General features: G+C 46.4%; 2 protein-coding genes across 2 annotated transcripts; both read left to right on the top strand.

Annotated features, from left to right (window-relative positions):
- The first annotated feature begins 1,125 nt into the window (after positions 1 to 1,125).
- CENPS (centromere protein S) lies at positions 1,126 to 22,472 on the top strand. Its single transcript, XM_029065672.2, has 6 exons — positions 1,126 to 1,203; positions 4,971 to 5,094; positions 5,898 to 5,931; positions 12,430 to 12,496; positions 13,235 to 13,389; positions 22,281 to 22,472. Exons 1-6 carry the CDS (start codon positions 1,171 to 1,173, stop codon positions 22,303 to 22,305), a joined length of 438 nt encoding a protein of 145 aa, XP_028921505.2. The 5' UTR covers positions 1,126 to 1,170; the 3' UTR covers positions 22,306 to 22,472.
- Positions 18,389 to 22,573, top strand: LOC114812167 (cortistatin-like). Its single transcript, XM_029065673.2, has 2 exons — positions 18,389 to 18,595; positions 22,281 to 22,573. Exons 1-2 carry the CDS (start codon positions 18,470 to 18,472, stop codon positions 22,494 to 22,496), a joined length of 342 nt encoding a protein of 113 aa, XP_028921506.1. The 5' UTR covers positions 18,389 to 18,469; the 3' UTR covers positions 22,497 to 22,573.
- Positions 22,574 to 25,416: the final 2,843 nt, after the last annotated feature.

Raw genomic sequence — 25,416 nt, 5'->3', positions numbered from 1 at the left:
TCTCGCGACCCAGGGCAGGCAAAAGGCGACGCTGGGCGCGCGCCCCGTCTCGCGGCGTTGGGCTCGAGACCCAAGGAGGGCAAAAGGCGACTTTGGGCTCGCGGCCTTAAGCTCGCGCGCCGTCTCGCGGCCCAGGGTGGGAAATAGGCGGCGTTGCGCACGCGCCCCGTCTCGCGACCCTGAGCGGGGGTGGGGGGCGGGGAGAGAAAGGCGGCATTGAGCTCGTTCCCCGTCTCGCGGCCCAGGGCGGGAGTATGCCCGTCAAAGGGCCGGGACTGTCTCTGATGCCGATTTGTCCATTCCAAGCGCTTAGTCCAGTGCTCTGCACATAGTAAGCGCTCCATAAATACTACTGAATGAATGAAATAGGCGGCGTTGGGCGCCCGCCCCGTCTCGCGACCCAGGGCAGGCAAAAGGCGACGGTGGGCGCGCGCCCCGTCTCGCGGCGTTGGGCTCGAGACCCAAGGAGGGCAAAAGGCGACTTTGGGCTCGCGGCCTTGAGCTCGCGCGCCGTCTCGCGGCCCAGGGCGGGAAATAGGCGGCGTTGCGCACGCGTCCCGTCTCGCGACCCTGAGCGGGGGGGGGGGGGGGGGGGGGGAGAGAAAGGCGGCGTTGGGCGCGCGCCTCGTCTCGCGGCATTGAGCTCGTTCCCCGTCTCGCGGCCCAAGGCGGGAGTATGCCCGTCAAAGGGCAGGGACTGTCTCTGATGCCGATTTGTCCATTCCAAGCGCTTAGTCCAGTGCTCTGCACGGAGTAAGCGCTCCATAAATACTACTGAATGAATGAAATAGGCGGCGTTGCGCTCGCGCCCCGTCCCGCGGCCCAAGGCGGGAAATGGGCGGCGTTGCGCACGCGCCCCTGAGCGGGCAAAAGGCGGCGTTGGGCGCGCGCCCCGTCTCGCGACCCTGAGCGGGGGGGGGGGGGGGGAAGGCGGCGTTGGGCGCGCGCCCCGTCTCGCGGCCCAAGGCGGGAAATGGGCGGCGTTGGGCTCGCGACCCTGAGCGGGCAAAAGGCGTTGGGCGCGCGCCTCGTCTCGCGGCCCGGGGCGGGAAATAGGCGGCGTTGCGCACGCGCGCCGTCTCGCGGCCGAGGGCGGGAAAAGGACGGCGTTGGTCGCGCGCCCCCGCCCCTTCCCCCTCCCCCCCCCCCGCCGCCTGAGGCCCGGCCGCCATGGAGGAAGAGCAGCGGTTCTGTCAGTCGCAGGTACGGGGCGGCTCGCACCCTCTGCCCAACGTGCGGTCGCCCGGGCGTGAGGGGGGGGGACGGGGGACGGACGAGAAACGGGGAGGGCCTCCTCCATGGCCCCGCACCCCCCAGCCCAACATTCTTTTTTTTTTTTCAATTTGTTAAAGGCTTACTCTGTGCAGAGCACTGTTCTGAGCGCTGGAGAAGCAGCGGGGCTCAGTGGAAAGAGCCCGGGCTGAGGAGTCAGAGGTCGTGGGTTCGAATCCCGCCCCTGCCACCCGTCCGCTGTGTGACTGTGGGCAAGTCACTTCACTTCTCTGGGCCTCAGTGACCTCCTCTGGAAAATGGGGATGAAGACTGGGAGCCTCATGTGGGGAAGAGCCCGGGCTGGGGAGTCAGAGGTCGTGGGTTCGAATCCCGGCTCTGCCACTTGTCAGCTGGGGGACTGTGGGCGAGTCACTTCACTTCTCTGGGCCTCAGTGACCTCATCTGGAAAATGGGGATGACGACTGGGAGCCTCATGTGGGACAACCTGATGACCCTGTGTAATAATAATGTTGGTATTTGTGTTAAGCGCTTACTATGTGCAGAGCACTGTTCTAAGCGCCGGGGGAGATACAGGGTCGTCAGGTTGTCCCTCGTGGGGCCCACAGCCTTCATCCCCATTTTACGGATGAGGTCACTGAGGCCCAGAGAAGTGACTTGCCCAAAGTCACCCAGCTGACAAGTGGCGGCGCCGGGATTTGAACCCATGACCTCGGACTCCCCAGCCCGGGCTCTTTCCACTGAGCCACGCTGCTTCTGTGGCGGAGCCGGAATTAGAACCCATGACCTCATTCACTCAGTCATTCACTAGTATTTATTGAGCGCTTACTATGTGCAGAGCACTGGAATAAGTGCTTGGAATGGACAATTCGGCAACAGATAGAGACGGTCCCTGCCCTTTGACGGGCTCACAGTCTAATGGGGGGAGACAGGAAGACAAGAACAATAGCAATAAATAGAATCAAGGGGATGTACATCTCATTAAAACAATAGCATAATGATGATGGCATTTGTTAAGCGCTTACTATGTGCCAAGCACTGTCCTAAGCACTGGGGGGGATACAAGGTGATCGGGTTGTCCCACCTGGGGCTCACCGTCTCCATCCCCATTTTCCAGATGAGGTCACTGAGGCCCAGAGAAGTGAAGTGACTCGCCCACAGTCCCCCAGCTGACAAGTGGAGGAGCGGGGATTTGAACCCCTGACCTCTGACTCCCAAGCCCGGGCTCTTTCCACTGAGCCACGCTGCTTCTCTATAGGATCTGTTGAGCGCTTACTATGTGCAGAGCATTCCGCCTCTGGGGAGAGGACTTGCTCCCCCCTCTGCCACCTGTCAGCTGGGTGACTGGGGGCAAGTCATTTCCCTTCTCTGGGCCTCAGTTCCCTCATCTGTAAAATGGGGATGAAAACTGTGAGCCTCATGTGGGACAACCCAATCACCTTGTCTCTTCCCCAGCGCTTAGAAGAATGCTCGGCACATAGTAAGCACTTAACAAATGCCATTATTATTATTATTAAAATGGGGATTAAGACTGTGAGCTCCACGTGGGACAACTCGATCACCTTGTAATAATAATAATAATGTTGGTATTTGTTAAGCGCTTACTATGTGCAGAGCACTGTTCTGAGCACTGGGGTAGACACAGGGGAATCAGGTTGTCCCACGTGGGGCTCACAGTCTTCATCCCCATTTTGCAGAGGAGGTAACTGAGGCCCAGAGAAGTGAAGTGACTTGCCCACAGTCACACAGCTGACAAGTGGCAGAGCTGGGATTCGAACTCATGACCTCTGACTCCAAAGCCCGGGGTCTTTCCACTGAGCCACGCTGCTTATCTACCCCAGGGCTTAGACCAGTGTTTTGCACATAGTCAGCGCTTAACAAATACCAACATTATTATTATTAAAATGGGGGTGAAGACTGTGAGCCTCACGTGGGAGAACCTGTTCACCTTGTATCTACCCCAGTGCTTAGAACAATGCTTGGCACATAGTCAGCACTTAAATACCAACATTATTATTATTATTAACCCCTCCCAAGCTCTTAGCACAATGCTCGGCACTTACCGTGCCACAGGAAGCAGCGTGGCCTAGTGGATCGATGATGTTGATTTTTGTTAAGCGCTGACTATGTGCCAAGCACTGTTCCCAGCACTGGGGAAGAGAAAAGGTGATCAGGTTGTCCCACGTTGGGCTCACAGGCTTCATCCCCATTTTACAGATGAGGTCACTGAGGCCCAGAGAAAAATAATAATATTTGGGTTCTAATCCCAACACCACCACTTGTCAGGTGTGTGACCTTGGGCAAGTCACTTACGAGAAGCAGCGTGGCTTAGTGGAAGGAGCATGGGCTTCGGAGTCAGAGGTCATGGGTTCTAATTTCGACTCCGCCACTTATTCAATCATATGTATTGAATGCTTACTATGTGCAGAGCACCGTACCAAGCGCTTGGATTGTACAACTCAGCAACAGATAGAGACAATCTCCGCCCAATAACGGGCTCGCTTATCAGCTGTGTGACTTTGGGCGAATCACTTCACTTCCCTGTGCCTCAGTTCCCTCATCTGTAAAATGGGGATGAAGGCTGTGAGCCCCACGTGGGACAACCTCATTACCTTGTATCAACTCCAGCGCTTAGATCAGTGGTTGGCACATAGCAGCGCTTAACAAGTATCATAATTATTATTATTCTCTGGGCCTCCCCACCCCAGCGCTTACAACAGTGCCTGGCTAATAGTAAGCGTTTAACAAGTACCATTATTATTATTAACATGTCATTATTATTAATAAATGTCATGATTCTTATTATAAATATGATTAATACGGGCGGCAGCCTTCCCCTCAAGGGTGACTACCCAGCCTGCCCCTTGCTATTTGAGACTTACCCTGCTCCTAGTGGAAAGAACCTGGGCTTGGGAGTCAGAGGTCATGGGTTCGAATCCCAGCTCTGCCACTTATCAGCTGTGTGACTATGGGCATGTCACTTAACTTCTCTGTGCCTCGTGACCTCATCTGTAAAATGGGGATGACGACTGTGAGCCTCACGTGGGACCACCTGATTACCCTGTATCTCCCCCAGCGCTTAGAACAGTGCTCTGCGCATAGTAAGTGCTTAACAAATACCAACATTATTATTATTAGTAGTAGTGCCGGACTCCAAATTGTAGGAGAAAAGAGCAAAGAGTAGCTCTGTTCAGGAATTGGCATCAACACAGCAAGCAGCCCCCCATGGGACCCAGAGTCTAAGGGGGAGGGACACCTGGGTCTCGATCCTGGATCTGACACCTGTCTCCTAGGGGACCTTGGGGCAGTCATTAAACAGCTCTGCCTCAGTTTCCTTACCTGCAAAATGGTGATTCAATACCTAAACTCTTAACATACTCTTTAATAATCAGTGGTATCTATTGAGCGCATACTTCTACGTGCCAAGCCCTGTACGAAGCTGTTGGGAGAATACAAAATGAGCGGACAGATTTCCTGCCCACAGTGAGGACAAAATCATAATTATTACTGTAAAATAATGAAAAATTTCCTGATTAATGGCCAGTCTGATTAAAAAAAAAAAAAGTTTTGTGTCACCCTAAATCGTTACAAGGCTATATTTCTCTTTTCTCGTGTTGTTATATAATTTGTATTACACTACCCTGAAAAGGCTCAAAAGTCCGCCTTTACCATATTTGCAGCTTCTTAATACGTGTGAAATGCACAGTTTTTTCCATGAGTTGTTTTTTGGATTATTTCAGAGATTAAAGGCTGCAGTTCACTACACAGTAGGTTGTCTGTGCCAAGAAGTTGCTGAAGACAAAGGGATGCAATTCAGCAAACAAGCCATTGCCGCGATTTCGGAGATCACTTTCCGACAGTGTGGTGTGTAGTTACCTCTCCCGTGTAGGCAAATCCCGACTGAAATGCTGGAATTTCAGTGCCTGGGGGAAATAAATTTTGGGAAGTGGGTGTCCTTTCCGGCAGTAAGTCCAAGGGGTAGAATATGTTACTAATTGCTGTTAAAGAACGTAAGAAAAGTCTTGTTTTCCTGATCATGGTCTGACCCTGAGCTAACGATTTAATGTCCAAGTGGTGAGACGATATGTGTTCTTCCCCTCTCTGTTTCGTTGGGGCGTCTAGTTTAAAGATTTGGTCCTGATGCCTGGAACCTTTCGGGTTGTTTGGGTTTTATAAGGCCGTGGAAAGTTGTTCCCCTCAGAGTTTTCTGGACAGCTGGACGAATCCGAGTAGGAATAGAAGTAATACTGTGTGCAGAGCACTGTCCTAAGCACTGGGAAGGACTATGGAGCTGGGAATTATAGCGTGACTAATAACACTTACTTGAAACTGGGAAATTTATGTTCCAATTTGGATCAGACATCGCCCTACCGTAGAGTAAATTCTCAAGTTTAAAAATAGCTTCCTTCAGACATCAGTAACCCAAGGGTACCACTTTAAGTGGAAGACTTGTGGTAAAGTATGGAGGGTCCAGGAAGGGAAGGGGGAGATGTGATTAATAGCAATGATAGCCGCTATTATAAAAGCCCAAAGTGCCTCACCTCACCTTTAAAATGGTTTCTTGTATTAGTCATCGTACTTACTCTAGAAATTAAAGTTTGACTTTTCATCCTTCGGACATGAGATCGAGCATAATGGGAGTTGAAACGTGTTACTCTTTCTTTCAGAAACTTTTGCAAAAGACCTTGAAATGTTTGCAAGGTGGGTGCAAGGGCTTATTCATTTGAAGATTTCTTTTCTTGTATGCTCTGTTGCCGTGTTCCAACTGTGGATGAAAGGCTGTGTTTCAAACAGACTTTAGCTATTCAGCTTTTTTGTTGTTGGGGTTTTTCTTTTTTTTTTTTTTTGGTGGAGGAGGGGTGTCTAATTATGCTGCAAACTGAATATTCGGTCGGCTCTAATAGTATTAATCGAAGCCTCCTTTGGCATTTTTCTGAAGTTTTCCAAGTGTTTAAGAATAGAAGTTATTTAGCGGCAGATTTATTGAATATGAATAATGTCTCAAGGACTCTGGGTATGTACATGGTGTGGATTAGCATTTTATGCAGGTTGGTCTCAGGATCACCTTGGAGCCTTATAGGAGGGGGGAAAAGAGACACACAAAAGAAAATTATTCACCGTATGAAAAAGCTCTTGCATATATCCCACGTCCTATGTGTAGTCTTTGATTAAATTGTGTTCTCTTTAATGTAATTGCATGCAGGTGTGTGGATAATAATGGTACAATATCTGCAGGCAGAGGCTTTCATTTGCCGTGTTTGTTAAGTGTAAAAATCGCTTCTTGAAAAGTGGAAAAAGTAGGTGGCTTGCTTTCAGCTTGTAAAGCCCCGGCTTTTAAAGGTGATTTATGCTCGACTCTTCAATTAGCACCATAGGTAATTGAAAACAATTGCCATGAATTGCTTTAATGAAGCGCTTTGAATGACTAAAGCCTGAAAGGACCGAAGCTTTCAAATTTGCCACCACTCCAGATTTTGTGCCAATCCCCGGCCCCCACCTCCCATACCTCATTGTTTCTCCAGATGAAGATTTTGAATGAATTAAAACCCTGAGTTCCCAAAGGACTGGTTTTAAATCTTGTTCCTGGGCCTATGGATGGTGGGGACAAAAGACTGCTCAGCATCTTTAACTTTGCCAAAAGGAAGGCCAGGGACCCGAAACATAGTCTGTCACCGAATGTGTCTTATGACCTGTTATTCCTAGGTTAAGGTCCCTGTGCAGAAAAAGATAAGAAAGTGAGGAAGAAATAGAAGAGTGATAAAGAAGCCACAGGAGCAAGGAAAAAATGAACGATAATTTTGGATACTTTTCCTTCACTTTCTATCCTAGCTAGGCAGAATTATTTGAAGGCAGAACTCATGTCAGAGTATTTAGTGCATGATGTTTTGAACAGACTGAGTATTTAATATGCGTATTCTAGGTATTAGAAGATTTGTTTTCACCACAGTTTTTCGAGTGGCATTTGATATTTGTTAAGCGATATGTGCCAGGCACTATATTAAGCACTGGGGTAGATACAAACTAATCAGGTGGACAGACTCCATGTCCCACATGGGGCTCCCAGTCTTAATCCCCGTTTTAAGGTGAGGCAACTGAGGCTCAGAGCAGTGAAGTGATTTGCCCAAGGTCACCCAGCAGACATGTAGGGGAGCCGGGATTAGAACCCTGGTCCTTCTAACTTCTGGGCCTGTTGTCCACTCACTAGGCCACGCTGCTTCTTTTCTTTAGAACGTGGTGGCAGAATTAGGGAACCTTCTCTTGCCAACTCGCGTCTGCCTGGAAACACCTGGGAGAAATGGTGGTGTCTGTGGTACGGAACATGACATGAGAATCATACCAAGGTTTTCAAAGCATGGAGGTCATCAAAAATATAATCCCCACCATTGAGTCTGCTACGATACAGTAACGTGTAATTACCGTAGTAGTGCACATGCATATTGGACACCAAAATTTTCACTAAAATCGGTGCTATTGAAGAGGTTGATCAATCAGTCAGTGGTATATCTGTCTTGCTGCTTACTCCTTTCCCACATCTTCCCTCTGGCCTGCAACTCCCTCCCCCTTCATATCTGACTCACCACCACTCTCCCCATCTGCAGAACCCTCTGAAAAACACATCTCCTCTTAAAAGGCCTTCCCTGAGTAATCTGTCATTTCCCCACCCTATTCGCCCATCCCTCTGTGTCACGTATGCATTTGGATATGTAACCCCTAAGGACTTGCAAATTCAACCCACCCCCAAAACTTATGTACATATCCCTATACTCTTCCATTCCCGTATCTCTAACTCATTTTCATGTCTATATTGTAAATTCCTCGCGGGCGGGAATTGTGTCAACCAGCTCTATTTTATTGTACTCTCTCGAGGGCTTCGTACAGTGCTTGGCACAGAGTAAAGCTCAACGATAATAGTAATTGTGTTATTTGTTAAGTGCTTACAATATGTCAAGCACCGTACTAAGCGCTGGGGTAGATATACAAGATCATCAGGTCCCACATGGGGCTAACAGCCTAAGTCGGAGAACAGGTATTTTGCAGATGAGGGAATTGAGGCATAAAGAAATTAAGTGACTTGCCCGAGACCACACAGCAGACAAGTGGCAGAGCTGGGATTAGAACCCTCGTCGTATGACTCCCAGGCCTCTGTTCATTCCACTAGGCCATGCTGCTTCTTGGTAAATCCAATTCATTGCTTGATTGATGTCATTAAAATGTGGTTTGACCCATAATGCAGTCTCGAGGTATGAATCCCTAGGATTAGGTTAAAGCATTGCTAGGATCAGTTGGGAGCCCAAACAGCTTTTCTTTTTCTAAAAAAAGAAAAAATACTTTGAGGCCTCATAGTTAATTGGGTTGTAATACACAACTTCTTTTGTTAAACAGCTCGTGCTATCTCTTTTAGATATCCCTGATAATTTGATCCTGTCTCCTAGACTCTAAACTCCTTGTGAGTGGGGAGCATGTCTACCAACTCTGTTAAGTTAAACTCTCCCAAGTGCCCTGCACACAATAAGCACTCAGTAAGTACGGTTGGTAGAATTTACCCTGCTTTCCAGTTGAGGCTTTCTTTGAGAAAGATTTTACAAAATGAGTATACCAGAAGTGCCTTTACACATAAGCGGACTTAGCTAGTTTAATACGGTGCTTATGAACAAGGTGAAATTAGGAGTGGCTTGCCGTAAAATCAGCATTCTCCAGCTAGACCAGTCTGCCCCAGGTTACCACCAAATTTGCCACTGTGTCGACTTTTCTGCTTTTCCTCCGTCTCAGCATCTGCATTTTAGGTCACTCCATAGAAATGATGATTTCAATTGGCGTTTTCAAATGAGAAGCAGATGTTTTATCTAGATGATCAAGACAGGATGACTCGTGCCATTCGCAGTGGATGTTTAGTGGTATGTGGGTGTTTTATCTGGTCAAATTAGGGAATTTAATTGCCTGGGTGATGGTAGTTAATGCGAGCGGGGTGAGCCAATAAAGCTTCTGTATAAATATCCAAGTGTTGTTCACTCTTCAGGTGTTCCTGATTTTGTATTGTCATTTTCAAGAGTGCTAAGGAACAATACTAAAGAGCTGGGTAAACACACGGTCTCTGCCCCCATAAAGGGCAAGTTAAAATTTGAGAATCCAAAATATCCACGTTCAAATATGTGTAAGCTCTTTATGAGCAGGGAATGTACCTACCAAATCTGTATATTGTACTCTCCCAAGCACTTAGTACAGTGTTCTGCACGCGGTAACCTCTCAATAAATACCATTGATTGATTAAAAATAACTTTTTTAATCAGCGCTTAGAATAGTGTTTGACACCTAGTAGTCACTTAACAAACACCATTAAAAAAAATAAGAACTTGGAGTGCGCAGGCATCTTGGTCACCTCAGCACTCCAGTTCCTCTCATCCCCAGGTGCAATCTGGAGAAAACCTTCCCAGCGTCCAAAAGGTTGTGGACAGATGTGACTCCCAAGAAAGGACATAAGGTGCGGAGAAAGTCTCATCGGAGACCTTTCTGAACTCAAGCGATCGTGGATGCAATAATACCGTTCTGAGACCTCCAGCTATGGGTCAAGATGAGCCAGGCCAAACAAGACCCACTCCAATTCAGGCCAGGCTTGGCCTCTTTCTCCACTTTTGGCCTTCCTCCTTATTTAGGGCTGGGGCGTGGAGAGGTTGCAGAGGAAGAATGTGGTGTAGCCATTAGCCCTGAGAGCCAGGAACTGCTTCTGTCCCAGGGATCAGCTTGGGTTGCTTGGCTGGGGCTGAAGCTGGGGCTAGGGCTGGTAAGATAATTTAGGAGTTGCAAGGATCTGCTTTATTTGATTGTTATAGACATTTTTATGTGATTTCCTGGAACTGCTTCAGGACAGTTCTGAATTTCAGGGGAAGGAATGTGCAGTAAGATTCAGCATTTTTCTTCTAGAGTGTCCTTTAATGATTTAAGGTTTTAGCAAATTGAGAAGCAGCATGGCCTAGTGGAAAGAGCACGGGCCTGGGAATCAGAGGACCTGGGTTCTAATCCCTGCTCCATCACTTATCTGCTCTGGGACCCTGGGCAAGTTACTTAACATCTCAGTACCTCAGTTAACTCATCTGTAAAATGGGGATTAAGACTGTGATAACCTTGTGGGACAGGGACTGTGTCCAACCTGATTAGACTGTAACTACCCCTGCGCTTAGTTCAATGCCTGTGACACAGTAAATGCTTAACATATACCATTAAAAGAAAAAAAGAAAAGAAAAAACAACTAACCAATAGCTTCTTTCTTTGTTTGGCTGAGGTATAATACCCACAGCTTGGAATTTCAAACTGGTCCAACTTAAAATGTTACTTAGTAGTTACCCTGGCCATTTTGAATTCTGACTGAACAACCTGAATTGGACGTGGTAGGTAAAGGCTGAATTAGTGGTGTTGACTGAGTGCTCACAGTGTGCAGAGCACTGTACTAAGCACTTGGGAGAATACAGTACGGAAGAGTTAGTAGTCACATTCCCAAAAAAACATTTGCCCCTGCACTTAGGATTCAAAATTGCCCCAAATGACAGATTGGGGGAATAGACATTGCAAATACAGGTCAGATGTGATTAGGTAGTCTGCAGATATGGGTTGGATCTAGGTGCAAAATGCAATACCTGCTGCAACCCTTTCTAATGGTAGGTGAAAACCAGAGCAAATAGTATGGGGATGGCTGGAAATTTGGCCCTGATAAAAAGCCAAATCTTTTCTCTGGCCATGAATAGGATGTAGAATGCCAGTTTGTGGTCCAAAAGCAACAGCTCAGTGATCTGCAAGATAACTGAAGAGATTACCAGGCCAGGGTATTTTGGCATATGTGGGAATACCTTTTTCTTACCAGTTGGGTTTTACCTGCCGCCAGTGATGATAGGGTTCTTGCTAGATGGATGTTTAAATGTGAGACCTAATTTTTATTTCTGCAGTCAGCCAGGAACATCTGCCTAAAACACCCTATTTTCCCTTTGAAAACCTTTGATTTGTCACCTCTAACCCTCAAGATACATTAAGATCTAGTAGATGGAAGCCCAGCTTCATTTACACAGAACGACAGCTGAATGTGACCCATGAGTAAAGCAAAAAAAAGTGATCTGTGAGTCAAAGCCTTGCTGCTATTCACAAACAACTGGGAGTTGGAAGTTCATAGTGACTATCGACCATTTCAAGAGCCTCTTAGTATGTGTCCCATTTCAGGCCATTAATCAAGCATTTATTGAATGCTTACCATTTTCGGAACACTGTACTAAGAGTTTGGAAGAGTACTATAAAGTTGGTTGAGTGATCCCTGCCCCACAGAGTTTAAGAGGAGACAGACCTTAAAATATACTATAGGCGGGGGCCTCAAGAGTAAGAAGCAGCATGATCTGATGGAAAGAGCACAGGCCTGGGAGTCAGAAGGACCTGGGTTCTAATCCTGGCTTTGCCACTTGTCTGCTGTGTGATCTTGGGCAAAGCACAACTTCTCTGGGCTCCAGGTACCTCTTCTGTAAAATGGGGATTAAGATTGGCTGCTTCATGTGGGACACGGGGCTAACCTGATTAGCTTGTATCTACCCTAGCAGTTAGTACAGTGCCTGGCGTATAGTAAGTGTTTGTTTAATAAATACCATAAAAAAGCCTAAGGATATATACGTAAGAGCTGTAGGAGGTGGTGAGTATGAAGGTGCCTAGAAAGAACTGACTGAAGTGTCTAGGTGACACAGAAGGGAGAGAGAATAAAGTGGGGAGATGAGAGTTGAGTCAGAAATGACACAAGGGGTTAAGAACAGAGTGGGGAGATGAGGGTTAGTCAAGGAAGGCTTCCTGGAGGAAATAGGGGTTTTTAAAAAATTTTTTTTTTAGTAAAAATATGGAACATTTCACGACATCTACATTTCTGTTTGTCAGGTCATAATGTAAATTGAGGAGTAGAAGCAGAAAGTGTGAATTTTTCCAATTATGATGCCTGCTGATGGCTAACTGTAGAGAGGTGAAAATCAGGAGGAGTCTTCAGAGTCGGTCATTGACTTGGTTTAGGGTCTAGTGATGTGTGTTGGCTAGGGAGTTGTCGCTTTGAATTTTCACAGTTTTTCTTCCCCGCCTCTTATTTTAAAATAAACAGTGCGTTTTGGAATCTGGAATTCCTTTTGGTGCATGGGAAACTTTATATTCCAGCAAATACCTTGTGACTTGTTTCTGCCCTTTCCTCAGACATGCGAAAAGAAGCACAATTAACACTGAAGATGTGAAGCTCTTAGCCAGAAGGAGTAACTCATTGGTGAGAGATGAATTTCCTCCCTTCCTCTCCTTTCCCATTGGAATACATTATTCCCAATAAATCACCTGTACTCTGAAGTTATTCCCCAGGGCACCTTGCATTTAAAATCCAGAGGTAGTTGAGCCATTCAAACCTGTAATATATGTCCTTTGTTTGATCATGATGGATCTTGCCAGTCCAGTATTACCAGTTTCCTAATCAGCTTCCATGGGCTCAGTCATCTGCTATTTTCTATGAGTCTTTCTTGAGCAGAAGGCCCAAGTATTTCCTTTATAGCACAAATGCCGTTATATCTGGGTCAGTGTTGAGCAACAGAAAATTTACTGGTGTTCCAGGAACAGAATGAGATTGGTGGGCATGGTATTCAGAATTGTCCATCCAAGGTGGAAGCAGTATGGCCTAGTGGAATCAGTGTCATATATATTGAGTCCTTACCGTGCACAGAGCACTGTACTAAGCACTTGGGAGAGTTGAGTGTAACAGAATTAGTAGACACATTCCCTGTCCACAACGAGCTTACCGTCTAGAGGAGGAGATAGACATTAAAATAAATTACAGATACGTTCATAAGTGCTTTGGGGCTGAGGGTGGGGTGAATAAAGGGTCCAAAGGAAATGGGAACGTAGCCCGGAAAAACCCACGGGTCTTCTGAATGCTTAATGTAAAATCCTTGTGTTTTGTAGTCTAACAATAGGCCTCAGTATGAAAGCTATTTCTTCATTTTTTTTTTCTTTTTAGCTAAACTATATCACAAAGAAAAGTGAAGAACTTGCCTTGAATAACTTGGAGCAGAAGGAGAAGAAGAAAAAGAAGCCTGGGAAAGGAAGGAAAATTTCAGGGGGGCCGTCGGAGGCCATGGAAGAGAGTGTGGATCAAAGCAACAAGGAGATGAAGTAATTCTCTCACAAAGAAAAATGATTTACAAATTTTGAGTTTCTCCCCCTGCGGCCTGAGGATCAGATACCAATCTGTTGGGAAAAGAACCGGTCTGTAACCATCTATAACCCTAACACCGGTAAAGAGAACTTCACAGGGCTCATGGAAGAGACTACAACTGCCAGTATTATTTTTATGCCACCCTAGCCGTATGTTAACGGAATACATCTTCAGATGCTAATTCTAAAGGAGGGCTGGAAACACTCCAGTGGCTTCTACCACTTACAGGGTGAGATTCATGAGCGTAATATTTGCAACTGCTTTAGAATTAATAAAATGTATTCACTAAATTGCCTAACCTTTTCAGACCCGATATATCTGTTGTTCTGTAATTTTGAAACTTTTCTTTTTCTCCAGTTTAATGACACAAGCAGATGCTCATGATGAGATTAACATTCTGGTTTGGCACCTTGCCTCGAAATCAGTGCCATCATCCTTGACGGGGAATGGGCTTAGATGCTGGATGAATTACTATTATTATTACTATTACTGTATTTAAGTGCTTATTATGTGTTGAGCACTTTTCTAAGCACTGGGGTCCATACATGTTGATCATATCGGTCACAGTCCCTGTCCCACAGGATGCTCACAGTCTTCAGTGGTGGAAGAACAGAATGAGAGCTCTTTTCCTTTCTTCTGTTAAACTTCCACTTCTTGTGCAGCTCAAGTGTCCCAGATAGAAGGACCACAGTCTCAGTGGGCAAGTATGAGATTTCTTATTTCTTTTTCCTACATGAGAAACCAACTCAGCACCTCTTTCATCATGGACATGTTCAAATGTTCTACTGAAATGAGCTGCAGAGTTTTTTCTCCTAATCAATCCAGTGTGATTACTGAAACCATTTAGTCTATTCTTTCCTCTCCTCATCCTTTTCCCTTTTTGGTTTGATGGTAGAGTCTCCTTGTGGCTGAATTAGGTTTGGTTAAAGGCAATCCAAGTGGAATTTTTTTTAAATGGTATCTGTCAAGCACTTACTATGTGCCAGGCACTGTATTAAGCCCCAGGATAGGTAGAAACAAGCTAATCAGGTTGGACACATTCCCTGTCCCACATAGTGTTCACAGTCTTAATTCCCATTTTACAGATGAGGTAACTGAGAGAGAAGTTAAATGACTTGCCCAAGGTCACAGAGCGAACAAGTGGTGGAACCAGAATTAGAACCCACGTCCTCTCCCAGGTCGTGTGCTCGCCACTAGGCCATGCTGCTGACGGCACTAAGAGATGAGTGCCATCGAATATATTTCTTGAAGAAAAAAAATCTGATTAGATTCAAAGGTTGGGGTTTCTTTGTCAGAGTTAGCTGCTGTTTTATCTTATAATCCTGACATTTATCAAGTTTGTATTGTGTGATGATAATGATGATGATGGTATTTGTTAAGCGCTTACTATGTGCCGAACACTGTTCTAAGCGCTGGGGTAGGTACAGGGTCATCAGGTTGTCCCACGTGGGGCTCACAGTTGTAATCCCTGTTTTACAGATGAGATAACTGAGGCACAGAGAAGTTAAGTGTCTTGCCCAAAGTCACACAACTGACAGGTGGCGGAGCTGGGATTAGAACCCACGACCTCTGACTCCCAAGCCCCTTCTGTTTTCACTAAGCCATGCTGCTTCTTGCTAGGGGCTGCGGTTGATATGAGGTTGTTAGATCAGAAACAGTCCTTGTACCCCACAGGACTCACAGTTTTACTCCTCTGTGTTTTATAGAGAAGAACATGGCCCAGGGAAGTTGGGACTTGGCCTAGGCCAGTGGCCAGAATGGGACTAGAACCCAGGTCTCCTGCCTCCCAGCCCCATGTTCCTTTTAGGCCATGCTGCTTTGGCATTATAAATAATTTAAACCTGAATGGGAGGAATAAATTAGTGAAGACCTCTCTCAAATATGATCCTTCTCTACCTTGGCAACATAATAGCTGTATCAACTCCTGGCCAACAACGAATCTCTTCTGAGGAAAGAGCCCCTTAGGTGGTTTTTAGTCACTTAGCAGGATCTGTCATGTATTGCGCTTTCATAAAAATTATTTACAAAATAGGCTTTGTCCATTATATTGGAAAATGGTGTAGTCATTACCTGCCTTGAAGCAAGGAGCCTGGGCCATGGGATCTATCTCCCTCTCAGCCCTGATTTTCAAGATATGTCGACACTATTACTGGCTGTAACTGAAGACAGAGATGACTTGCAGTTGTTTCCACGTGGAGAAATTGTGGAGTCCAATCCATGGCAAGGGGCCAAAACCAGGCTGCCCACCGATTCCCCGCCGGGTACCAGCAGCCACGCATCCGTCTGGCTATTGTTACCACTCCCCAGCAATCTCTGGTCATGTGGTATCGCTTCAGGGGGTCCTTACTGCCTTTCTAATTTTCCGCTCCGCTCGTGATTACCGTCCCTAACCTCCGCTGGCAGTGGTAACGCAGCACAGCCGAGCTGGAACAAATATTTCGTACTTGGTGGCTAGACCGGGGATCTTATTTGCCCAACTCTTTTGCCAGTTACTGTTTTTATATTTGCGAGGCCCAGTTGAATTCATTAAATGTTGAAATGGGCCACTAACGAGCACCCATTCTCTGTGCAACTCTGAGATGCTCGAACCTTTGGGAGGACTGGGAACCTAAGCATTTTAATTGGAAATGAAAGTGGTGGGGCAGATCACCAGTCTCTGAAATCCGAACTAAACCATTAAAAAAGGAACTATTGCTATGAAAGTTTCACTGGAGACGGCGGACCATGAAATGATTTCCTACTGAAAGAACCAGGGCTCGGATCAGTGAGCTGCTTCATTTGTTTTGTGTCCTCTCCCCTGCCACCCATTCCCTGTTTTCGTTTCGGTTGGGAGAAAAGACCAAGTTCTCAGCAAGTTTAAATGTCGACGTTGATTTCAGACCTGACTTTTCTTGCCAGTTCCCACTCCTCACACTCATTCCCCGAGTGCGACGGTCAAGTCCCACAACTTTTAAAGGAATGTTTAGTCACGGTGGCTTCAGGTTCTACCTGCTCGGGATGAGGTATCTGAGGAGGAGTGTCTCCCTCCGGGTTGCCCTTAGTCAGCCCACCGCCCCACCCACTCTGCAACAAGTACTGCTTCCTCAGGGGTTTCCCGGGATGCTAGAGGCCCTCTTGACTGCCAACCCCAGGCCCCACCCTGGCTCTGCACTAAATCTTCAAATGATTAACGCAGAGAAAAGTCTCGTTGCCTCTAAAAATCAAGCTGACCTAGTTTTGTGTGATCTACCAATATAATGAGCATTTAAATACCCCTCAGGTATTCCTAATTACCTCAATTCCCCAGAAAGTTTTAAATAAATGATGCTGCTTTCATTTTTCGGTTCCTGTCATTTTGTGGCCCACTGGAAAGAGGATGGGACTGGGAGTCAGAAGACCTGGGTTCTCATCCTGGCTCTGCCACTTGACGGCTGGGTGATCTTGGGTAAGTCACTTCACTGCTCTGTGCCTCAGTTTCCTCATCTATAAAATGCGGATTCAGTACTGGTTTTCCCTCCTCCTTAGATTTTGAACCCATTGTGGGATAGGGCCTACAATCTGATTGTCTTGTATCTGATTGTCTTGTATCCAACCTAGCTCTTATTGTCGTCCATAGTAAGTGGGTGAACAGATACCCACAGTTATTATTATTCTTGCTAGACTGTAAAGTCCATAGTAAGTGGGTTAACAAATACCACAGTTAAAGTTCTTGAGGGCAGGGATCGTATCTGTCAACTGTGTTGTCCTCTGAAGTGCTTCATTCAGTGCCCTGCAAACAGTGTGCAATAAATAGCAGCGTGGTGTAGTGGATAGAGCACGGGTCTGGGAGTCAGAAGGTCATAGGTACTAATCCCAGCTCCACCACCTGTCTGCTTTGTGACCTTGGGCAAGACATTTCACCTCTCTATGCCTCAGTTACCTCATCTGTAAAATGGGGATTTAGACTGTGAGCCCCACACAGGACAGGGTCCTGTGTCCAACCCGGTTTGTTTATATCCACCCCAGCACCTAGAACAGTGCCTGGCACACAGTAAGCACCTAACAAATACTATTATTAGTAATAGTAATAATATTAAAAAATACCGTTAATTGGTTACTGTATGCCATATTAAGAATGAACCAACAGTCTGGGAGATAAGATGTCACTGTGATAGACCAACGATTCTAGTTAAAGTTCACTGGCTCCTAGGAAATGCCAGGGAACTGGAGGAGACAAGGAAAAGGGGCTGGGGGAAATAATTTGAGGGGGAGGACATCTTGAACATAATTCCAAAAGGAGGGGGCTCCTGCCCATCAAATGGAACTGGCAGAAAAGCACTCCAGCAAGTTTCCAGATCTGAAAAGGAGCACCAGATATTTTAACGCAGTTCACCTCAGCAAAAGCCAGCCTACCAATTCATGTTTTATCACCTATTCCCCGAGCCATAATCAGTGAAATCAATCAATGGTATTTATTGAGCACCTGTGTACAGAGGACTTTGTGGGCAGGCTTCTTGTCTTCTACCTCCTGAACTCTTCCAACCCTCTAAGTACAGTGCTCTATATACAAAAGGAGCTCTAAAAATACTGAAAATTGATTTCAGATGTTACTAGGATCTAAACTTCACATCTTCTGAATAGAACATCTCAGTTCCTTTTACATGAGGGGCATTTCTGGTGGCAACTCTTCCCCACATGCAAAGGCAATTTTCTGTTAAATCACTCTCTTTTGTGTTCACAGCTTCCTGCTTGTTACAGGAATAATGATGAGGAAGTGGGGATTTTTTATTTATTTTTTTACAGAAGTGAATGCACATGCATCTAAATGATCAGCAAATGCACTCATTGGAGAAGGGCAGACTCGCTAATTAAGGGGTTAAAACTAAAGCAATTGCACATTTTGGGGAGCTAATTGCTCCCTATCTTGTGCGTCACTGCTTGAGCATAAGGGAAGGGTGGGAGGGGGCTGTTGGTGTATAAAAGCATTTCAGCTAGAGGTTGAATTTCTGCCCAAAACAAAAAAAGGCACAAGGTGCTAATTTCGGAGCCGGCAAGTGAGCGGTCAGGAGAGCGGGAAAGATGTACCAAACCGCCTTCAGCATACAGCTGCCACTCACCCTTTCCCTTCTGCTTCTGGTCTCCTGGGCCGTGGCTACCGCTACTGCCCTGCCCCTCGAGGAAAGCCTCACCTCGAAAGAGAGCAAGGTAAGAAGGACGGAAACATTAAATGCCTATTTATATTCACACCGCTCCTGTAACTTCTTCTCCCCCACCCCCCCACCATCCCTTTTGGCTGTATTGGTGTGTTCACCAGAACTTCCACATCAGGTGGGAAGAGGAGATGACTTCTGTCTTCTAGTTCTTCCCTCCTTTGTCGCTATTACCGCTATGGTTTTCTGTTCCATCTGCATTTTCATCCAAAGGACTGAGTGAGTTAGAGGAAAGATCTCGGGACCGTGAGTTAAGAGACAGGGGTCTAATCCCAGCTCTGTCCCTGATCTGCTGGGTAACCCTAGGTAAGTTGCTTAAGTGCTCTATGCCTCATTTTCCTCATCCTTAAATTGGGGCTAAGATACCTGTTGTTCCTAAGATGTGAGAAGCAACATGGCTTAGTGAAAGGAGTAAAGATCTGGGAGACAGAGGATCTGGGTTCTAAACCTAGCTCTGCCAATTATTAATATAATAATAATTGTGGTATTTGTTAAGCACTTACTTATGTGCCAGGCACTGTACTAAGCACTGGAGTAGATTCAAGCAAATCGGATTGGACATAGTCCCTGTCCTACGTGGGGCTCACAGTCTCAATCCCCATTTTACAGATGAGGTAACCGAACCCCAGAGAAGTGAAGTGACTTGCCCAAGGCCACACAACAAGTGGCAGAGCCAGAATTAGAATCCGTGACCTTCTGACTCCCAGGCCCATGCTCTGTCCACTGTGCCGTGCTGCTTCTCTAATTGCTTGCTGTGTGAACTTGGGCAACTCACAACTTTTCTGCGCCTCAGTTTCCTCAACTGTAAAATGGAGATTAAATACCCGTTCTTCCTCTCTACTTTCTGTGAGTCCCCTATGGGACAAGTTCTGGGTCCAATCTGATTGGGTTGTATCTACCCCAGTGCTTAATACATTGGCACATAATAAGCACTTTTCAAATGCAATAATAATGTAAGCCCTAAGAAGGCAGGGACTGTGTCCGTTCTGTTTACCCAGTCAATGCCTCAGCGCTTAGCACAGTGCTTGCCCCTCAGGAGGTGCTTAAGAAAAGCCTAACCAACTACTCCAGGATGGAGCAGCAGACGAGTTTGGTCTGAAATCTCTGCCAACAATCCCCATCCATCCGTTAGCCTCTGAAATGTTCAGGGATTGTAAAACGGCCTCTTCCAACATAATCACTCAGCTGCCAGTGTGTGTATTCATTAATCACACACATTTTTAAAATATGAATTTATAGAGTAAATGTTCTCACTGGTGAAAATTAATTGACATCATTAAATTTACCATTATAGGAATTTTTAACTCGGCTGTGATTTATTCCACTCTTTTTTCCTTTTGAAAATTTTCCAAGAAACAGTACATAAACTTGACCATTAAAAAAGGATCTTTCACTAAAATTATAGGATGAACTTCAGGCTGGTCATTTTTCATCAGTTCGTCGCTGTCTTTTGTCAGCAGGCAGAGAGTTTGAACAGCTAGAATGAAAGAGTTAGGAGACTTAAATGAGTGAACACTGGAAGCCCCAGGCTAGCCACTGACACACCTGGGAACAACCAAAGTAAATGAATATATGTCCAGCTATCGGCTGCCCCGGGTTTTCATCAAGGAAGACAGATTGGAGGTTGAGAGGGTGAGGGGAAAGTTTTCCCAGATGGATTCGGTTCAGGCAGCTCGAAGGAAACGGCTTTCCTCTGAGAGCAGAATCGCTCAACCGGAGCGGTTTGTTTACATGACGACCTTGCCGGATCCCAGGGGGGTGACCTGAAAATGGCGTTAAAAAACAGATTAAAAAGAATGAAAAATGGGCTTTACCTAAGCGCTCAGTACAGCTTCTGCACACAGATGCTCAATAAATACTGTTGATTTAAAACGCAGCTACAAAGAGGTGGTTTTTCTTTTTTTTAGACTTGTTTTAAGCAGGAAAATCGACTCAGGTAATTCCTAATTATAATCTCTTTGAGAGCACTGACGGAAGCTTTTTAGAGTTCTTTAACTAGATCACAAGGGACAAATGCTAGGGGGGGCTGAGATGTCCACTGGGACTTGGAGTTCATGGTAGAAGATCCCAGAAAGCTCCTCTCTGTTCAGTTCAGATCTCAACCTCCATACGTGGGTCTCCAGAGAAAACGTCCTTGCTAACAGCTAAAATACAGGGAGGGACTAGAGAATAATTACCTCCCCACCCAGCGTTTTATCCCTGCAAGTTTGAGAGCACAGGGTCACATCCTTACTTCAAAAGGACAAAGTTGCTAAATGAAATGAGCAGGGGAACTGTTGGAAGTGGGGGAGAAGTAAGCAAGGAGCTGTTGGCTACACAAGGCGAGGGAGAATCCGCAGAAAGGAGAAATGTGAGCAGAATATCTGCGCGGTCACTTGGGGGAAAGTTTGAGTATCGGCTCTTTGCCTGATGGAAATCGATGGTTATTCACCCGCTATACTGAGAAATCACTTGGGAACTAAAAAGGCAGGAAGGCCTGACTTTCTGTTTATTCACAGACTAGAAAATAAAGAGAAAGATGGTCTGCTCCCAGACTCTGAATAGCATTTCCCTTGTTGACCTGGTAAAAACAATATTTTGCTTTTGTAAGGCACACATTTTGCATTCACAATTAAAATTGAATCTGAAAAGCACGGACTGGTTTTATTTAAAAAATTACTTTTTTATTGAAGATAGATCCCAAATTCATGGACTAGTTTTATTTATATGATCACTAATTTATGTGCCTCTTGGTTTTAGTGAGTTGTTATGGCCAAAATATTCTCCAAATATTCATGAATAATGAATTGGGGATGCAGCAATTCACTTCCCAGTGACGTCAACAAGCATCAGTTTGTCCTGGCAAAGAAAAGAACCAAATCACCTGGGTTTCAGTCCCAGGTGGGCCACTAGCTTGCTGGGTGACCTTGTGCAAGTCTTTTACCATCTTTGTACCTCAGTTTCCTCCTCTGCAAAATGGGAATAACAGCACCTACCTGAGAGAGAGATTATGAGCATAAAATTAGAGCGTTTATGTGAAAGCCTTTTGGAAACCAAAAAATGCTACAGAAATCCAAGGTGCTGTTATGAGTTTCAAACTTCTGAAAAACATCAAAATAAACCGTTGCTTCAAAGTGAAGCACTTTCTCCTAAAAGCGAAACCTACACCAAACTCAGAGTTTATTACAGGCTGCACACTTATAATTAATGCCTAGGCTCTAAGCTTATTGTGGTTAGGGAACATGTCTACCAACTTCGTTATGCTGTACTGTCCCAAGCGCTTAGTACAGTGCTCTGCACCCAGTAGGCGTGGCTCAGTGGAAAGAGCATGGGCTTTGGAGTCAGAGGTCATGAGTTCGAATCCCAGCTCTGCCACTTGTCAGCTGTGTGACTGTGGGCAAGTCACTTAACTTCTCTGTGCCTCAGTTCCCTCATCTGTAAAATGGGGATTAAGACTGTGAGCCCCACGTGGGACAATCTGATTCCCCTGTGTCTACCCCAGCGCTTAGAACAGTGCTCTGCACATAGTAAGCACTTAACAAATACCAACATTATTATTATTAGGCACTCAATAAATACCATTGATCGATTGATACATTCACCCAAAGGCTTCTAGGGAAAAAACAGTGATTACACCCAACCAGATTGCCGGTTTTCTTCTTTACAATGCGGAGTAATTGCCGTTGCCTCCTTCTTCCAAGCATCTGCAGGAAATCGCGGAAGTAAAGACAAACAGCCTCCTGACTCTCCTCTCCGCACTGTACGACTGGACCGCTCCAGGGAAGGAAATGCCCTTGGTCAGGGATGAGGCCGTAGCGCTGACCAACCGGCAGGAGCGGGCGCTGCTTAATCAGTCCCCGCTCCGGGAAAGAGGGCCCTGCAAGAACTTCTTCTGGAAGACCTTCTCCTCCTGCTAGCCGAACCTCATCCTCCATCCTCGGGCTGGGCTTGTTTCAAATTCTTTGGTCTCAATAAAAGTGAGAATGAAGCAGTAGTCTCTTGTGGGCCCCATGTCTAATTTCCCCACCGTGCATGGAGAAAAAAAAGCCCACTTTGCTATTGCCAAAAGCAGACACGCCGCACCTACTATCTGACCCTGTCGGCCGGCAGCCGAAAGGGAAGGGGAGACTGTATTTTGGGAGGTTCCGGGGGGTAGCCGGCTCTTCCAGAAGAACGCCTGCACGTTATGACCGCTGCGCCTCGGTCTGCGTCACCGTTAGCCTTGACACTTTTTGCTCACCTTTCACCTGGCCGGAGGAAGCTGGCCTTTGGCCAAAGTCAGACCCCAACCTATTCCAGAGCTCTCAGCAGGTTAAACCTCTCAAACCCGAATCCTCTCCCAATAGTCTTCCATCAGTTCAAGAACCCTTGATTTAATATCTCCTGCTTGCATCAAACATACTTAATGGGAATTTCGGTCGTAAGTCTGAGTTGTCAGATTTTAGCCCTGAGGGATTTTCCATTATAGACAGCTGAGCGGGGAGGTTTTAATATGGAAAAACGGGCTAAGACACAGAGCACTGTATCTTTCTCCATCCCTGGATAGTGGGGAAGTGAGCTCACCCACTGCCTCAGCCTGTGCTGAGCGGTCCGGTCCACTGCTTTCCACGGACCTGGCCGTGCCCTAATTACACCGTACGTAACTCGGTAAAAAGGCGCAAGGTTTGCGGGACAGTTACCTCCACCCACATTTCTGTACGAGGCACGGTTAACTAAGAATTGGGTCAGCGTGCGAGGGGGAAGTGCTCACGGTTAGCGTCCAGCACTGCCGTCGCTTCTGGAGATCTTTCACCAAACATCATTTACTCTGCGGCATATCGGAGGTCAGTGAAAGCCCTTGTGGGCCTGGATTTAGGCTCCTAGCTGAATGGTGGTCCTACAGGCAGGGATTTCACTCTCCCTGGGCAAAGTTAAGGCAGCTCAGCATTCATTCAATAGTATTTCAATAGTATTTACTGAGCGCTTACTATGTGCAGAGCACTGTACTCAGCATGTGAGAGTGAACGGTTCTAACCTATTCTGGGGCGAGGGAGGGGAGAGGGAGAGCCATTTTGGCACAAGAAGACTTCTCGGGGATCCAACTCCCCATTTATACATCTGTTTATCCGTCTATCCGTTTATCCCTCTGACTTTCTGATGGTCTCACATTCTAGCACTAGGAGCCGAGAGGATATCACGCCTCAGGTTACCCTCTCATCTGCCCAAAACTTTGTTCTGAGGTTGTCGCCGTGAGTTGTCCAAAGGAGACTGACTGATGGAAGCAACCCGGACAACCCTTTAGATAATCCTGAAGCTGGGCAGTGTGGATGATCCTGGATTATCCATTTTGTGGGAGATTTCTAGGCCGTCAGTCCCAAGAGCCGGCCTTCTTTCTGGGAAACCCCAGCCTGCAACGGAGCCACTCTCCACGATCCCCAACTCCCCATCTCCCGTGCTGCCCCGAGACCCAAGCTGCCTTTCTTACTTTATTACAGCCGCGCCCATTTCTCTCATCCCTCAATGCAGATAAACGGTAGCATAAGACACTGCCGACCCACGCTTCTTCAAATCAACCTGCCCTCAACTCCCCAGAGATGATATGAGAGTAAAAAGAAATGTTTTCTAAATTCTGACTTGGCCCAGAAGGGCAGATAGGAGGCTGTTTGCAAACCATCTTTATAACGATAATTTAGACCTTAAACAAGGAGTTTAACCATTAGCACCCAAAACTTTGCACAAGTTGGGCGTCTACTGCAGCTGCAGTGCGTGCCATGAATTCCCAAGGAACCGCTGAGGCGCTTTAAACCCCAACCCATTTATGTTTTGCCAGGCACCAAATATATTAATAATCATCCTCCAGGTTTTAAAATTGTAATGTATTATTAATAATAATTTTAAAACCTCACAGATAAAAACAGAAAAATGTGAATCGTTAGAAAATTAAACGGTTACCCTCTTGGGACAGTAAAGGTGCATCAATAATTCTCACGGCTAATATCGGGAGATTCACATCACTATTCATTCTATTCCCTGCTCCCTGGAAAATGAAAAAGCCATTAGTTTCTCCTTTTGCTTTTATCCAGAAATTAAAGGCTGGTAAGTGGTGATTAGCTCAGCTCCCGTCAAAGCCAGCTGTCTAATGGGGCTACCGGCTGACCCGGGCTGAAAGCACGGCACATGCTAATGTAAAGTTCATCAGTCCTGGAAAGGTGCCCGTTACCTTCACTCCAAGGTCGAGGAAGCCATGTGAAATTTCCTTTTCGTTCCCCCTCCCTCCCAAAGATTGGAAACTCACTCCCTCGTCAGCCCTATCTCACGTCTTCAGGTCCAAGTTCCTGCCGTATTGGCGCAATGACGCTCTGTGACGAGATGATTCCCGCAGCTGCTGTGCAGATGGTAAAGACCCCCTCCCCCGAATCCCGCTAACAGTTGCGGGGGAAACCGATGGCCATCGCTCTCTCCGGGCGGTTGGAGCATTTAAGTCAGCCCCATTTGGGAGACGACAAGCCCTGCCGGCTGGAGTTCTTCCTCCTCTCTGAAATTTCTTTGGAGTCTTTTGATTGTGGAAGTCAAAACGGGGTGGGATTTTTAAGGGAGGTGATGAGGGCTGAGTGGGGATAGGCTTCAGAGAGCAAATAGGCCAAAAAGCCACTAATTTGGGCCTTTCCACCCTAGACTGGAAACTCTCGGACCTCAGGTCAGAGCGCTGGGGTGAGCAGAGCTGTGTGGCCATTGCACCTAGGCCTCGGGGGCACAGACACGGCTTCTAACTGTACTGCACTCTCCCAAACACTTAGTACCAAGCTACGCTCTCCCGCCAGCAGTACCGAGACATTTCCTGTCAAGGTGGACAGAACC

This window comes from Ornithorhynchus anatinus, chromosome 5 (assembly GCF_004115215.2).
Source record: "Ornithorhynchus anatinus isolate Pmale09 chromosome 5, mOrnAna1.pri.v4, whole genome shotgun sequence".
Classification (NCBI taxonomy): domain Eukaryota; kingdom Metazoa; phylum Chordata; class Mammalia; order Monotremata; family Ornithorhynchidae; genus Ornithorhynchus; species Ornithorhynchus anatinus.
This window is presented reverse-complemented; position numbering and strand designations above follow the sequence as displayed.

What these genes read in the sequence shown, in the direction of transcription:
- CENPS (XM_029065672.2), top strand. Translation starts at nt 1,171, where the DNA reads ATGGAGGAAGAGCAGCGGTTCTGTCAGTCGCAG. An exon ending in GATCACTTTCCGACAGTGTG is followed by an intron (nt 5,095 to 5,897) that starts GTGTGTAGTTAC and finishes TCTTTCTTTCAG; the next exon opens with AAACTTTTGCAAAAGACCTT. An exon ending in GACCTTGAAATGTTTGCAAG is followed by an intron (nt 5,932 to 12,429) that starts GTGGGTGCAAGG and finishes CCCTTTCCTCAG; the next exon opens with ACATGCGAAAAGAAGCACAA.
- LOC114812167 (XM_029065673.2), top strand. Translation starts at nt 18,470, where the DNA reads ATGTACCAAACCGCCTTCAGCATACAGCTGCCACTCACCCTTTCCCTT. An exon ending in TCACCTCGAAAGAGAGCAAG is followed by an intron (nt 18,596 to 22,280) that starts GTAAGAAGGACG and finishes CCTTCTTCCAAG; the next exon opens with CATCTGCAGGAAATCGCGGA.